At 37.7% G+C, this 15,506-nt stretch overlaps 1 protein-coding gene across 1 annotated transcript; it reads right to left on the reverse strand.

Moving 5' to 3' along the window:
- Positions 1-203: 203 nt before the first annotated feature.
- On the reverse strand, positions 204-15,075 carry LOC121392834 (gelsolin-like protein 2; the record flags this gene model as incomplete). Its single annotated transcript, XM_041523897.1, has 6 exons — positions 14,923-15,075; positions 7,615-7,705; positions 5,463-5,536; positions 3,919-3,993; positions 3,353-3,471; positions 204-303 (listed from the first exon to the last, which is right to left on the reverse strand). Coding segments are annotated over exons 2-6 (456 nt in total), but the record flags the coding sequence as incomplete, so codon positions are not given.
- Between the last annotated feature and the right edge of the window lie 431 nt (positions 15,076-15,506).

The raw sequence follows: 15,506 nt of genomic DNA on the forward strand, positions 1-15,506 counted from the left end.
TATGTTGTGTTAGCACTGTCAGTTGAATAAGACTAAAGATATTAAGTGATATATTTTAATTTCTTCCCCTAGTCTCATTCACTGTCCATTACGTGTGAGTTACGCGGGAATTTGACCATTGAGTACGCAAGTCCGAATAGTACGGGAATCCGTGGAGGCCATAGTTTTATGACTTGTACAGCAAAAACTAACCTCTTTCAAACCAAGACGTTTTTCTGGGTTCCAGAAAAGTGAAGCAGACGCGGTTTGTACTTCTCTGGCTCGACGTGGCGGAACCCAGTGTCAGCTCCTCCCTTCAGCATACTGAAGATGTACAATCGGGTTTTGTAAATTCAACAATCTAATAAAACTGGAATTATTGTAAGATGGACTTTTTTCTTAAAGGTATCTTTCAAGTTTGTTTTGTTTAATGACATCACTAGAGCACACTGATTTATTAATCTACTGGATGTCAACACATTTGGTAATTTTGACAGTCATAGAAAAGAAACGTGCTACAATTTGTCCATTAGTACCAAGGGATCTATTATATGCATCTCAGTGGCATCCTGGTTTATCCATTGGATGACGTTCTCACCAATGGGTGTAAGAAATATTAATAACATTATTAATGTACTTCTGAATTGTTATTATTAGGTGCTCCTTTTAAGCATTGCACCTTCTCCCTAAAACAATCCTGCATCCGCTCCTGCAATATTACTTCCACCATCAGCTTCACCGCCTCTTTGTGACCCCCTACCAGCTTCAGTGGTGCAGTGGTTAAGCCATCGGACTAGAGGCTGGTAAGTACAGGGTTCGCAGCCCGGTACAGGGTTCGCAGCCCGGTACCGGCTCCTACCCAGAGCAAGTACTTAAGAGCTCAATGGGTAGGTGTAAGGCCACTGCACCCTCTTCTCTCTCACTAACCACTAACCAACTAACCCACTGTCCTGGATAGACTAATGAAGGAAATGTTTTATTTAATGACGCACTCAACACATTGCATTTTATGGTTATATGGCGTTAGAAATATGGTTAAGGACCACACAGATATTGAGAGGAAACCTGTCGCCACTTCATGGGCTACTCTTTTCGATTAGCAGCAAGGGATCTTTTATATGCACCATCCCACAGACAGGATAGTACACACTACGGCCTTTATTACACCAGTTGTTGAGCACTGGCTGGAACGAGAAATAGCCCAATGGGTCCACTGACTGGGATCGATCCTAGACCGACTGTGCATCAAGCGAATGCTCTACCACTGGGCTACATTCCACCTCATCCTGGACAGGCAGTCCAGATAGCTGAGGTGTGCCCAGGACAGCATGCTTGAACCTTAATAGGATATAAGCACGAAAATAAGTTGAAATGATATGAAGTGAAATATGCATCATCCCACAGACAGGATAGAATATACTATGGCCTTTGATATACCAGTCGTGGTGCACTGGCTGAAACTAGAAATAACCCAATGGGCCCACCAACTGGGATCGATCCCAGACCAATCGTGCATCAGGGGAGAACTTTACCACTGGACAACATCCTTCCCTCAAGTTATCTTTAATAAACAGTATCATAGAAATTCAATCAAGTGCTTTTCTCTTTTGCCTAATGGTGACAACTCACTATTCAGTTGTACAAAAACTACTATTTTGGGAGCAAAGTCAGCTGTACAAGTGGCTCTGATTGGTAGTACCATTATGAATTACCAAGAAATAAAGACATTTAATATACAGTTGTTAAGTATACACAAGAGGTTGAAATCTTGTGCAGGGTAGGTCTACCCCAAACATTTAACTGCTTTTTAAGCAAAATGATAAGAAATGGTCATGATAAGTAGTCTGACAAATGTTTTTATAATTGGCATTATTTCCCCCCTTTCTTGGCCCTGACTGTCTAACCCAGGGGTGGGGCAGGGGGGGGGGGGGGGGGGGGGTGTCAATGACTGTATTCACAAATTTGTTTCTCCATGGAAGCTTCCTATAAAATTGGGTTGGAATTGGTCAAGTAGATTTGGAGAAGTCGAAAAAGTGAAAAGTTTACATTGTGATGACAGACGAAAACAGATAGCAATGGGTCACTTGAGCCTTCGAATAGCTCAGGTGACTTAAACAAAACACAACTAAACATCAGAATGGTCAGACCTACAGCAAAGTGTCGAATGGCAAGTGTATAGCAATATGAGTGGACAGATGTTTTGGCCTGGACATTTCAGTTTAATTTTAAAGCCGGTTATTAACATTACATGTTAAAGTTTGTTTTGTTTAACGACACCACTAGACCGCATTGATTTATTAATCAGCTATTGGATGTCAAACATTTGTTAATTCGGACATATATTTTCCCATTAGTAGCAAGGGATCTTTTCTATGCACCATCACACAGACTGGATAGCACAAACACGGCCTTTGGTGCACTGGCTGGAATGAGAATATAGCCCAATGGGCCTGCCAACAGGGATAAATCCTAGAGCAATCAAACATTACCATTACATGTAGTCTAATCAATATTGGAATAAGTAATCTCTGCTTTTAATACTAAACGGTAAATTACTACAATTACATGTACTTTTTGTAATCTTTTATAACCATCAGCAAAGATTTCAGACTACAGTTCTGAGCTACTAATTAACTCCTGTAGTTCTTAAATTTGTCACTTTCATTCCCAGTTTAGCTTCAGACCAGAAATCAAAGTACATTTCATATGTGACATGAAGGAAGGAAATGTTTATTTAACGACTCACTCAACACATTTTATTTATGGTTATATGGCGTCAGACATACAGTTAATGACCACACCGACATTGAGACAGGAAACCCAGCTGTCGCCACTTCATGGACTACTCTTTTAGATTAGCAGCAAGGGATCTTTTATATGTACCATCTCATAGACAAGATAGCACATACCACAGCATTTGATGTACTAGTCATGGTGCACTGGCTGGAGCGAAAAATAGCCCAATGGGCACACTGACTGAGATCGATCCCACCACCAACCGTGCGCTTTTACCAATGTAAATTTATTCCAATACAGTACAATAAACAAATAGAATTTAGATGGCAACTGGATGTTGTCCATCCATTTCACACTATCTTAGACTTATTTTGTCTGTCGTCTTCATGAAGAATAACCGAAAAGCTGTCTTAATTCATAGTGCTGCATGCTCCGCCCATTTGAGAGAATGAACCAATGAAATGTAGTCTAAATTGGTTAGAAGGCATTAAGACATTTTGCTCCACCCATTCGTATTTCTGAAGAAAGGTCTTAATACCTTCTAACCTATACCTATTTGAATACCAAGTATACTTATATATATATAAATGTAGTACAAAAACAAATTTTATATATATATATATCGGTGTGTGTGTACTTCACTGTAATAAAGTAGAGAACAGTGTATTTTATGTCAATACAAACCTGTGTGCTGTACTTGCCAATCCAGAAGTGTACATCAAACTGCAGCTGGTCTTCACCTTCTTCTTTGTAGGTCTGTAATTGTAAACATTTTAAATAAATTGACTAAATAAAGCAAGTTTGCATTTCAAAAGTGTAATCATTTTGCGAGATATGAGCACTGGTATACATAATAATTACCATCAAATTACCATGAAATATAAACATCACTTCACAAACGGCGTTAATTGGTCAAATGTGCTATTTAATGTAACATCACTCACAACAAATTTAAAGTTTCATTTTTGTAACGACACTATGAGAGCACACTGATTCATCATTGGCTATTAGATGTCAAAATGTTTATAATTATGACAGTCTTATAGAGGAAACCCACTATATTTTTCCAAATTAGAAGCAAGGGATCTTTTATATGCACCATCCCACAAACAGGATAACACTTACCACTGTATACATACATTTTAAACTGAAGAATACCAAGTGTATCACATATTATGAATTGTAGACAAACATCTTACATACATTCAGAATAATATAAGAATCTCCTTCATAGAACTTGCTATATTCTTCTTTGGGCCACTTTTGAACCTTGAATTTCTGTCAAAACATGACAAAATGCATTTAATTTTATGTAGAAACATTTTCTATCAACTGATTTAACAATTTGGCTAAACTGTATTGCTATATTTGCAATATATACATACCGATTGAAAATTCATAGTTATGTCAGGGGTTTGGGTTTTTTTTTTTTTTTTTTTTTTAATGACATCACTGAAGCACACTGATTAATTAATTGATTAATTAATCATCGGCTATTGGATGTCAAACATTTGGCAATTCTGACTTATCAGAAGAAACCCGCTATATTTTCCCTAATGTATTAATGCAGCTATGGATCTTTTATATGCACTTTCCCACAGACAGAAAAGCACATACTACAGCCTTTGTGTAGTTGTGATGCGCTGGATGGAATGAGAAAAAACCCAATCGGCTAAATGGATCCACCGAGATGGTTCGATCCTGCGATGCAAGCAACTCAAGCGAGCACTCAACCGACTGCGCTAAATCCCGCTCCTAATTATGTCGGTCAATGTACTGTTCTATTAGGACTGTTTAAAATATATTGGAATTTCTTCATATTTTTTATTATTAAGATGTTTCGATAAAACAAAATTCAAATTGCAATTTTTCCTTCTCTTTTTCTTTCAGTTTGTTGTTTTGTGTGAGTTTTTCCGTTGTCGTTTGTGGGTTTTTGGGTGGATTGATGAATGGTTCCCTGTCCTAGCAGGGGAAAACTGGTCATTTCAACCTCCATCAGCTCTAACAGGGGTCAAATTTTACTTTGGAGAGCTGAGAACACAGCAAGTGTTGCCTTTGGTTTCATACTAGAAATTACGACATACAGGCAAGTTGGAGAGGCACCAAGGCAAACCACAGGCAAGTTGGAGGGGCACCAAGGCAAAACTGTTTGCTTACTACAAATTGAGGGACAAAACTTTTGCAAATTGTTTTGCCAAACCAATTGTTTTGCTCATTTTAAAATTATTTTTTTGCAATTAAGGTTTTGTTTTTGTTTTTTTGTTTTTTAACGACATCACTACAGTCATTGATTAATTTATCATCAGCTGTGTTGAGTGTCGTTAAATAAAACTTTCCTTTCCTTCAGCTATTGGATGTCAAACATTTGGTAATTCTGACTCGCCATAAGAGGAAACCTGCTACATTTTTCCTAATGCAGCAAGGGATCTTTTATATGTCCCCCACTAACAAAGCAGTTAAGACATGCAGAGACTTAATACTCATGTATACCCACATCACATATCCTTAACATGCCACCTTCTCCAAATCCGTAACATGCCACCGTTCTCCATATCTGTAACATGCCACCATTCTCCAAATGCTTAACATGCCACCATTCTCCATATCCGTAACATGCCACCATTCTCCAAATCTTTAACATGCCACCATTCTCCAAATCCTTAACATGCCACCATTCTCCAAATCCTTAACATGCCACCATTCTCCATATCCTTAACATTCCACCATTCTCCATATCCTTAACATACCACAATTCTACAAATCTTTAAACCAACTTCAGTCCCTGCTTCTTTCCAGGCTGGTTCCGATTCAGCAGATTCCTCTGGAATGGTAGTTTTAATGTATTACTCATACATGACATGACATAACTAAAAAGAATGATGGTAAGGAAAACTTACAAAAGAACATGCAATGGATACCCTTCCTTTCCATGGTACATTACCTACAGGGTATATAATCTTTTTTTTTTCCCTCACCTTTTTTGTAAATACCTAATCATTGCAACATTATGAACTGCCTAAGTATAAGCAACTCTCATGACTTGGTCATTATAACATTAACAACTAAAACAAAATATCTGTGATAATTGTAGATGTAGTAGTAGTAGTCTAGTAGATTCCAGAAACATTTTTTTCTTTTTTCTCATCTTTTTTGCACATGCTACAGTTAATTTCATTCATGGGAGTTTTGCAGCAACTTGTATACTATAGCATGGCATACCCCTTGAAAGTGGCAATTTCATTAAATCTTTGATAAAATGTTATCTAAGAATTCAAATAACATTTGAAAGGTTATATAGAATAGCATGTCAAAGGGAAAGAACGGTTATTCTAAATGATTAAATATATATACTTCAGACTACAGCTTTAATGTAAATGACATGTACACAATACTATTTGTTTTAGCCATGCAAGATAAAAAAAACAAAAAAAACTCAAGTATTCTAAACCAAAATAAAACCAATACAATTGTTGTAATTTAAGTTCAAGTGCTATCTTGACATTTTCAAGTGGCATTTGTGATAAATGTCTAACAATTTTACTCACACAGTAACATGCAGATGAAAAACAATGCTTTTATAGGGTGTATAATACCAAATCAAATCCCATAGACGACAATAGTAACATATGTGGCTAAAACTCCCACCTGCAACGTATCAGCCGACATAAACGCCACGGATATAAATACTACCACCCCTTACACTTAAAGTGAATCAGAAAAAAATGGGGGTCAAGCTGCTCATTTCTGAGATAACGGGTAGCGTCTATGACTACCCTAGTTTCGCACAAAATTCGAGTACTTTTTTTTACAGGTACCCCATACATGTTTCAAGCACAAGGCTAATTGACACATTGGTACTAGATGAAATAAAATTGCCAAATTTTTTTTACCCAGATGAAACTATTATTTTTTACAACCAACACACTCACATTTATAACCAATCACAGGACTTGTGGTGTTCACTTCTCTATCAAAAGTTGGGTGCACCTTGAACTTTGACCCAGCCGGAAGTTATTTGGTTTAGTACTACCTGTAGTCAACTAGGACTTAAATTACAAATATGACAAAATGATTTTTATCTACATGTAAGGGATGTTCCAGGCAGTGTGGGTGGGAATAGGATCAAAGCCCTGGTGCTTACACAAAAAATACACCTATAGTCTTTTCCACAGGGAATGCCTTTTTTTCATACTATGGAATTTACTACAAGTTATTTATTTCTGAGCCGATTGTTTTGTAAACTGGGACACAAAAATAGAGGGGGGGGGGGGGATCTTATTTCCAAAACACTTTTACTCTTATGTTAAACAAAACTGAAATTATTTACAAACATTTTTGTAGGAGGATGGAAGGACTATAGTTGAATTTGTTTTCTAATTCTTGATGCACAGTTCAGTTACATCAAACCAGAAGCAGATCCAAGAGGGCAGATCAAGGGACCACACTCCCCTTAAATATACATGTGCACCTTTTTACCCATTTCCCCCCTCACTAAGATGCCCTTATGATGAGTCAAGGTTCATGTGGCCTCTCCCCACACCCCACTGCAAAATATTTCCTGGATCCATTTCTTTTTTGGGGGGTTAAAGTCTCCACTAGAGCAAATGATTTACCAGTATTAATCATTGGTTATTGGATGTCAAACATCTGTTAATTCTGAGTCAAGAGAGGAAACCTGCTACATTTTCCATTAATTAGCAGCAAGGAATCTTTTATATGCACTATCCCACAGACAGGATAGCACATAGCACAGCCTTTGATATAGCAGTCATTCTGGTTGGTCTTGCCATTGATAAAATATTATTTATAAATTTCAGCTGTCCCACCATCTATTAAAGTTTGTTGTGACCTATCCCATCTATACCATGAATATTTTTCTGGAACAGCTCTAGTTTTTACTTTTAACACTTTTCTCCGTGTCTGATCCAAACAGAGCCAAATTGGTGTCCTTCCAGTTGTACTTCTTGGCTTTTATTAGTCCAGACATGATCTGAAAAAAGAAATACATCAAGATATGCTATCAGTCCAGACATGATCTGAAAAAAGAAATACATCAAGATATGCTATCAGTTGTACATATACACCACAAACTGGGTCGGTCATACTACTTTTATCCTACAACCACCCGTTCTACTGATAGAATATGACAACGGATAAAGCAAAGTCATATCCTGCTACTAGCAAGATATGACTTTTAACGTCACTCATGTGATGCCCTATGCATAGCTACATTACAAAATTGCTCATTTGACCTCTAGGTCATCATACAATGTGGCTGAAATAACAAATAATAGCTTTCCCCTTAATTTTTATGGTCTGTAAGATAAAGATAATAACTAGTTACCAACGTCAGATATCTGGTTTATCCTGTTCAGGCCGAATGAGAAATTCCCGTTCTTACCTTCACACAGGATAAAGCAAATATCCCACATCATTGCCTAGTTATTATCTATTTATCAGTGCTCATGTTGTAAAACAAATCAGTCAAGAAACGACTTAAGGCGCAGACCCTAGTTTCAGCCCGTTGAAATAGCCACTAAGTTTAGTTAATCTACAAGCCTGCAACACACATTTGAATACGGTTATAACAGAGAAACTAAAGTCTGATGCTGAAACAGGCAATAATGCAGTCTAAAAATAACTACAGCTTGTCTCAATAACCATTACTTGTCAGACAAGCGTGTGTTTTTAGAATTATTAAAAAAGGCATTTTGGGTAAAAAAAAAACCTGAATGACCAGAACCACTTCACGTGTACAAAATTAATATTCCAAATAAAATTTAAGTAACTTCTAATTTAAATGATCAAAAACTGCTTTAATAGTGAAAAATGTGTCAGTGTTTAAAAACTAGGGTCTGTCACTTAAGAAACTCATGAGGGATTAGTCACAAAGCTAACATAATGATATACATAGCACCCATGAATGTTTAGATACCCATGCCAATTCCCTTTGCAAAAAGGAAACAAAGGAATGTGGGTTTTTTTAATTAATGATGTCTCACTATATAGTTTCAACTATGGCTACTTGGTATTTATATACAGTGACACTTCTATAGTGTCGACTCCAGTAGGTCCAGATAGTGGCGTAGTGTGGACTGCCAGCGCCCCCTAACCAGTGGACCGTTAGCTCTCCCTGAGTCCCTTTCACCAGTCCAGAATTTTGCACCCAGGGCAACTACCCCAGTGGCCCCGCCCATCCTACGCCACTGGGTCTGGAAACCCCACTTTACGGACAGCCAAAATGCAAAATGAACTGATCACTTTTATAAATGTATTGATTAATCCGGACATTAAACTTCAAAACAAAATGTAAACAAATAAAGATAATCAGATGTAATTTCTTTTAATATATCTGTGGCTGTTATATTTTTTTTTTTTTTTTCACGTTTGAGAATCCAAGAAATCCCTTTGGGAATGTTTCACTGAGGACCCGCTAAATGAATTTTCTGGATCAACCACTGCATATCTTTAATTCTGAAACAAAAGTAGAACTTGGTCAGAGTTCATTGCTACATTCCACCCCAGTCAGTTATGTCTAAATGGTACACCACTGCTTCAGTAACATCGTTCACGTGGAGACATGTATATAGTCAGTTATGTCTAAATGGTACACCACTGCTTCAGTAACATCGTTCACGTGGAGACATGTATATATTGATGGAATAAGTACAATTCAGAGTGGTATGATTCAGTTTTACATACTTGTATACACTACTTCAGTCATTATCTTACATATAGCTGAAAACAATGAAAATTCTTACCAGATTGTTGGTTCTAGCTTTGAAATCAGCCAAATGAAAGCTGTCTGGAATGTACTACTGGAATTCACTACAGTGACAGTGTGTGTATATATCTGGGATACCAGGGAATGTTTATGTTCTGATTAACAAGCCAGCTAAACGTATGGGTTTTACACAGGGAAGTGTTCAAGGACACTTGGCAACATGGGACTATCAATGTTCATGTAAAGTATCCACTACGCTGATGAGTCACCCCCCAGGTCAACAATCACCAGGACAGGCTGCTACTGATACATCCTGTTTTACTATCCTTGATAAAGGAAGACCACATGCCCGTGTCTTGCTTATCACAATTAATCAGGGCCAGTTCTATATTGGAGGTGGGGAGGGGAAGTAAGAAATGCAAAAATGTAGTGGAAAATCACAAGTCCATAAATTGCTTAAATGGGCAATTCCGTGGTCAAGTAAACAAACAGGTCATTTTTAAAAACTCATTCAAGTGAGACAAGTTTGGTATCATTTGAAAGGTTATTATCTCTAGTGTCAAATATTACATTAATCCTTTTTCAGTAGTTTTAGTCACTTATAATGCAACAAATGCTTCCGATTCATTGATGTCATCAACTATGAATGCAGCAATATTTTACAAAAAAATTATATTAACACATTTATCAGCATATTTTTTTTTATACATAAGTGAGTAGAAATAATCTTTATACAGAAATAATCCCAGACATCTCCTTTGTTAATTGACATAATATATAAAAGACAAATTTATATTTCAAGCAGACTTTTATCCCTAATATTAACATATGTACATCCAACAGCAAAATATAACTTTTTTTTTTATCTCCACATCTGCTAACTGGTTGTAAATGTTACTGAGATGCAATGTTAATTTTATATGATTGTTTAAAAAATGTAAAAACAATTACTGCATATGTAACAATTTCCATGCTACTATGATGCTGTAGTGTACATCCGACACCATGTACGTCCGACACCATGTACGTCCAACACCATGTACATCCGACACCATGTACGTCCAACACCATGTACGTCCAACACCATGTACATCCGACACCATGTATGTCCAACACCATGTACGTCCAACACCATGTACATCCGACACCATGTACGTCCGACACCATGTACGTCCGACACCATGTACATCAGACACCATGTACGTCCGACACCATGTACGTCCGACACCATGTACATCAGACACCATGTACGTCCAACACCATGTACATCAGACACCATGTACGTCCAACACCATGTACATCCGACACCATGTACGTCCAACACCATGTACATCCGACACCATGTACGTCCAACACCATGTACATCCGACACCATGTACGTCCAACACCATGTACATTCGACACCATGTACGTCCAACACCATGTACATCAGACACCATAAAGCATATTAATTGTTTCCAATTTTGAAGAAAGTATTGATATTTATGCAATACCAGTGTGATTTTTTTTATAACTAGAGCCAATTATGACCATCAGTTATTTTTTTATCCATAAAAGTGGATTAAGAACCCTGAATTTATCAGTGTGCAAAGGGCAGATGTTTTAAAAGGTAAACATTACACATGAACAGTTACATGTACAATGTAGTTGCAAGTACATCTCCATAACAAAATAAAGCCAGTAATTGCATTTACTGCCAGAACTATACAAATTGGAAAATTTGTAGAGGATCACAACTAACATGGAAATGTGACGTCACATATAAATAAGATGGCCAGGGATTTGTGAGCTGCCCCTCCCCCATTTGAGGCTTAAAATGTTTGTGTTCTACTAACACACAACCAACCACCCACACAACCACCCAGACACACACACACACAACCACTACCCCCCCCCCACATACTCACAACCACCCACACCTACCTACCCCCCCCCCCAACCCCCACCCCCCACCACCACTCGCCCAATATATTCGTGCCTCTGTTTTTAAATATTCATCGAGTTGTCCTTGGTCCACATGCCCTTTTACTCCCTCTTAGTCTCCTAAAAATATTTCCTAGATCCACTCCTGCCCTTCCAATTATATGTACAGTGTGTGCCACCAATAATATATTGCCATATAACTGTATATAAAATGTGTTGAGTGCCTCATTAAATAAAACATTTCCAATATAGTAGTCCTGCAAGCTAGTATCAAGGTGCAGATTTGTGGTGGGAGGACAAATCCCAAAACTCCAGCCACACCTCCCAAAGATCTTAGCTAGTTATCAGATAATACATGCTGTGAGTAAAAAGGTTCAAGATCAATGTTTACTGTAAAGAGCTGTGTTTAAACAAGACTGGCATTTATTTATCAGCCATGGCCCACAGGTTGGAGGCACTCTAGAGGTGCAAAATTCTCACTTTCCTAAAAAAGAATTTAAAAATTAAAGATAAGGATAAGTTAAAGTTTGTTTTGTTTAAAAACTACCACTGAAGCACCTTGGTTAAATAATCATCTGCTATTGGATGTTACATATGGTAATTCTGACATGTAGTCATCAGAGGAAACCAGCTACATTTTTCTTCATTAGCAGCAAGAGATCTTTTATATACACTTTCCCACAGACAGGAAAACACATACTATGGCCTTCGACAAGCTGTCATGCACTGGTTGGAATGAGAAAAAATCCAATCAGTTGAATAGATCCACAGAGGTGGGTGGATCCTGCAATGCAAGCCCCTCAGCCAAGTGCTTAACCGCCTGAGCTAAACCCCGCCCCGACAAAAATAAGGTTTAGGATATAAATAGATTTTATTGAAGGAATTCCTTACCACATTGCCTATAGGGTTGGAGGTTCGGGGAGGGGTGTGTGTCAAATAAAACTGTTAAAGCTGAACAATCACATAAATGTTTTCCATTTCATGGTCTGAGGCATTCACCCTCTGTTCTCAAACTGCATCCAAGTGTGAAACAAAGGAAAGACATTTTTATTATTTAATAACAAACTCCACACATTTAATTATGGTTATATGCACTGGCATATGAAGTGTGTGTGTGTGGGGGGGGGGGGGGGGGGCAAGGGGGCATGTGCTCCACCACTTCAGATATTTTACTTTATATTTGCTTTATAATAGTGTAAAAGTGTGTAAATATAAAAGTGTGCCCCCCCCACCCACCCCACCCCACTTTTTGGCACCTTCCTACGCCACTGATATGGCATCAGACATATGGCTAAGGACCACACAAACTTTAAGAGCAAACCTGCTACTGCGCTATCTGCCATCAAAATGCAAAATAACACCCAATCCTATATATGTAACAGTATATAAAAGGGGTCAAAGTTGACCCTACGTATTATTTCCAGTTACCAGACTGTGCTTCAGTGCTTCCTTGACAATGAGCTGAAGTCGTAAAAGAGTGGCCCACTTCTTCCACCCTCTCTCTAATCCTCCCCCCCCCCCCCCACCAACCAGGAAACAGTTTATGGTTAGGCCTACCTGAATTTATTTTTACTTAACCCATAAATGTCTTATCCCATAAATGTGTCATCCCATAAATCTGTTATCCAAGTGTTCATTCTTAGATTCTGTACACATAGACCCCTCCACATTTAAAACTGGTTGAGGGGTGTACAGACCTCTAAGAACTGAACACTTGGATAACATATATATATATATGACACATTTATATATATATACATACACACAGTGAAACCTCTCGAAGACCAGACCCTCTGTAAACCGGAATTCCCTCAAAACATGCAGGACACTTTGAAGAGCCCCTTTTCAAAAAGGAGTACAGAACTTAACCTCTCTAAACCGGATCACTCTTAATAGCAGACATTTTTATTGGTCCCAGTTTTTTTTTAAGGGTGTCCTGTTTAGAATGGTTTACTGTGTGTGTGTGTGTGTGTGTGTGTGTGTGTGTGTGTGTGTGTGTGTGTGTGTGTGTGTGTATATATATATATATATATATATATATATATATATATATATATATATATATATATATATATATACATATGACACATATACATGTATAACATTGTTTTAGAAAAAACAAATAATCTATTACTGGTCTATTGCCAATTCTAAATAAGCAAAGGCATTAACCTAAAAGTGTTTTCCTAGGCGAAAGGGTTATCAGTTACCTTATATGCCAGCTAATATTTGGGAACTAGTTCGTCCTGTACCCCTCTATGTCAAAGGCTCTAAAGACTAACCCTAACCCTATCCCTAAAACTATACTAACCACTGAAAGGGGGGTATGTGTCAAACTCAATCCAATATTTGTTTCTTCTGAAATGAAAAAGTGTGGGGGACATTTCTTATGCTGTCACTCCCAAGATAAAAAGTGTGGGGGGGAGGGGGGACATGTCCCCCACCGACAGACTCCCATGCTGTACACTAGCCCCTACAATTAACAAAATGTCTACAGCCAAACAAAAACATACCATGGAAAAAAATTCAAAACCTCCAGCAAGCAATTTTTTTTTTTTTTTTTTCAATGTTTTTTCATGCGGGAAATAACCTAAACTCTTAAAAACTTATCAACCTGTCTAGACCCACACACACACACACACACACCACACACACCAACTCATACCCGTAGGAACCAGGGGGATGGGAGGCACGTGCCTCCCAACTTGTGAGGTGGGTTTTTTTACACATTAATGTTTGCCATTGTAATCAAAATCTTATAGAGTTTGTACTCGATCCATCAATGCCCCCAACCCCCACCCCCCACCCCACTCTCCTCAAAGTCATTCCTACTGGCCTGCACCTGGCACAAATTTATACACTAGCACATGAAAAGAAAACAAATTGTGGAGAACTAAAAACTCATAATTTGTCATTTGTATACACACTGGGCAAGCGAGAATAAAGAAATAAGACATATTAAAGCACGTTTAACACTAAAACATATTTAAAGGCAAAACATATATGCAATGAAAGAAAAAACAATAAATGAGGAAGTCTTTCCCATTCCCAAATTGTGCCCCCAGCCCGATGATAAGCGACAAAGGTGGATAATCGCTACACTGACTAGACTAGTACAATGTGATAGTCGTTTTTCTTCACAAGGAAATTTTGGTTTCCTTTTCTGAATTAAAAAATATAAATAATATATTGTAGTAGTCCATGCTATTTCGTATGCCCCACACTTCTGAACACAAAACACTAGTATATATATATATATATATATATATATATATATATATATATATATATATATATATATATATATATATATATATATATATATATATATATATATATATATATATATATATATATATATAATATATATATATATATATAAGATGATAATAGTAATTGGAGATTACGATTGGTCGGAGTGCACTGTAGTCTACAAACGGGGCCAAAAAGAGGTTCCGACAATCGTAGAAAACAAACACGCGTGTTTGTTAAATTGTGCATATATTTTGTCTTTATATTAAACAAAAATGTATCCAACTATTACAAAAATCAGTACTAACCGGTGTGGTTTTTTAAAAGGGAATGAAAGTCGGTGACACGACGTATTAACTGAACAACAGCACACAACAATACACCGCGTCTGCAACCACTTCTGATAACAATTCAGTGATGATGATTTATAACTTCCTCGTTGAGTCACGTGACACGGGCACGTGCGACATATGTCGTGTGTCTCAGCTCAGTCAGACTGTCGTGGCGACTGTCTCAAGAAGCATATTCGTACGCTGCCTTTTTTTTTTCTTCTTCTTTTTTTTGGGGGGTGGGGGGGGAATGGGGGCAGGCTGGCTTTTGCCCGAATTAAACGAAACTGCCCGAATCTGTATAGCAATATTTATTCATATTAGTATTATTACCAAACAGCTATATAGGGTTGCAAACGAACCATTACGCATTTTACATGGATTACAACTCATTTTTAGGGTAGAATGATGGAAACACATGGTAAAAAGGTCTGAGGCTAGGACATTTTGCCCCAATATCTCTTTCATTTTTGCCTGAATTAGGGCAGTGGTAAAGCGTTCGCTTGATGCGCGATCGGTCTAGGATCGATCCCCGTCGGTGGATCCATTGGGCTATTTCTCGT

This window comes from Gigantopelta aegis, unplaced genomic scaffold, assembly GCF_016097555.1.
Source record: "Gigantopelta aegis isolate Gae_Host unplaced genomic scaffold, Gae_host_genome ctg4630_pilon_pilon:::debris, whole genome shotgun sequence".
In the NCBI taxonomy this organism is placed as follows: domain Eukaryota; kingdom Metazoa; phylum Mollusca; class Gastropoda; order Neomphalida; family Peltospiridae; genus Gigantopelta; species Gigantopelta aegis.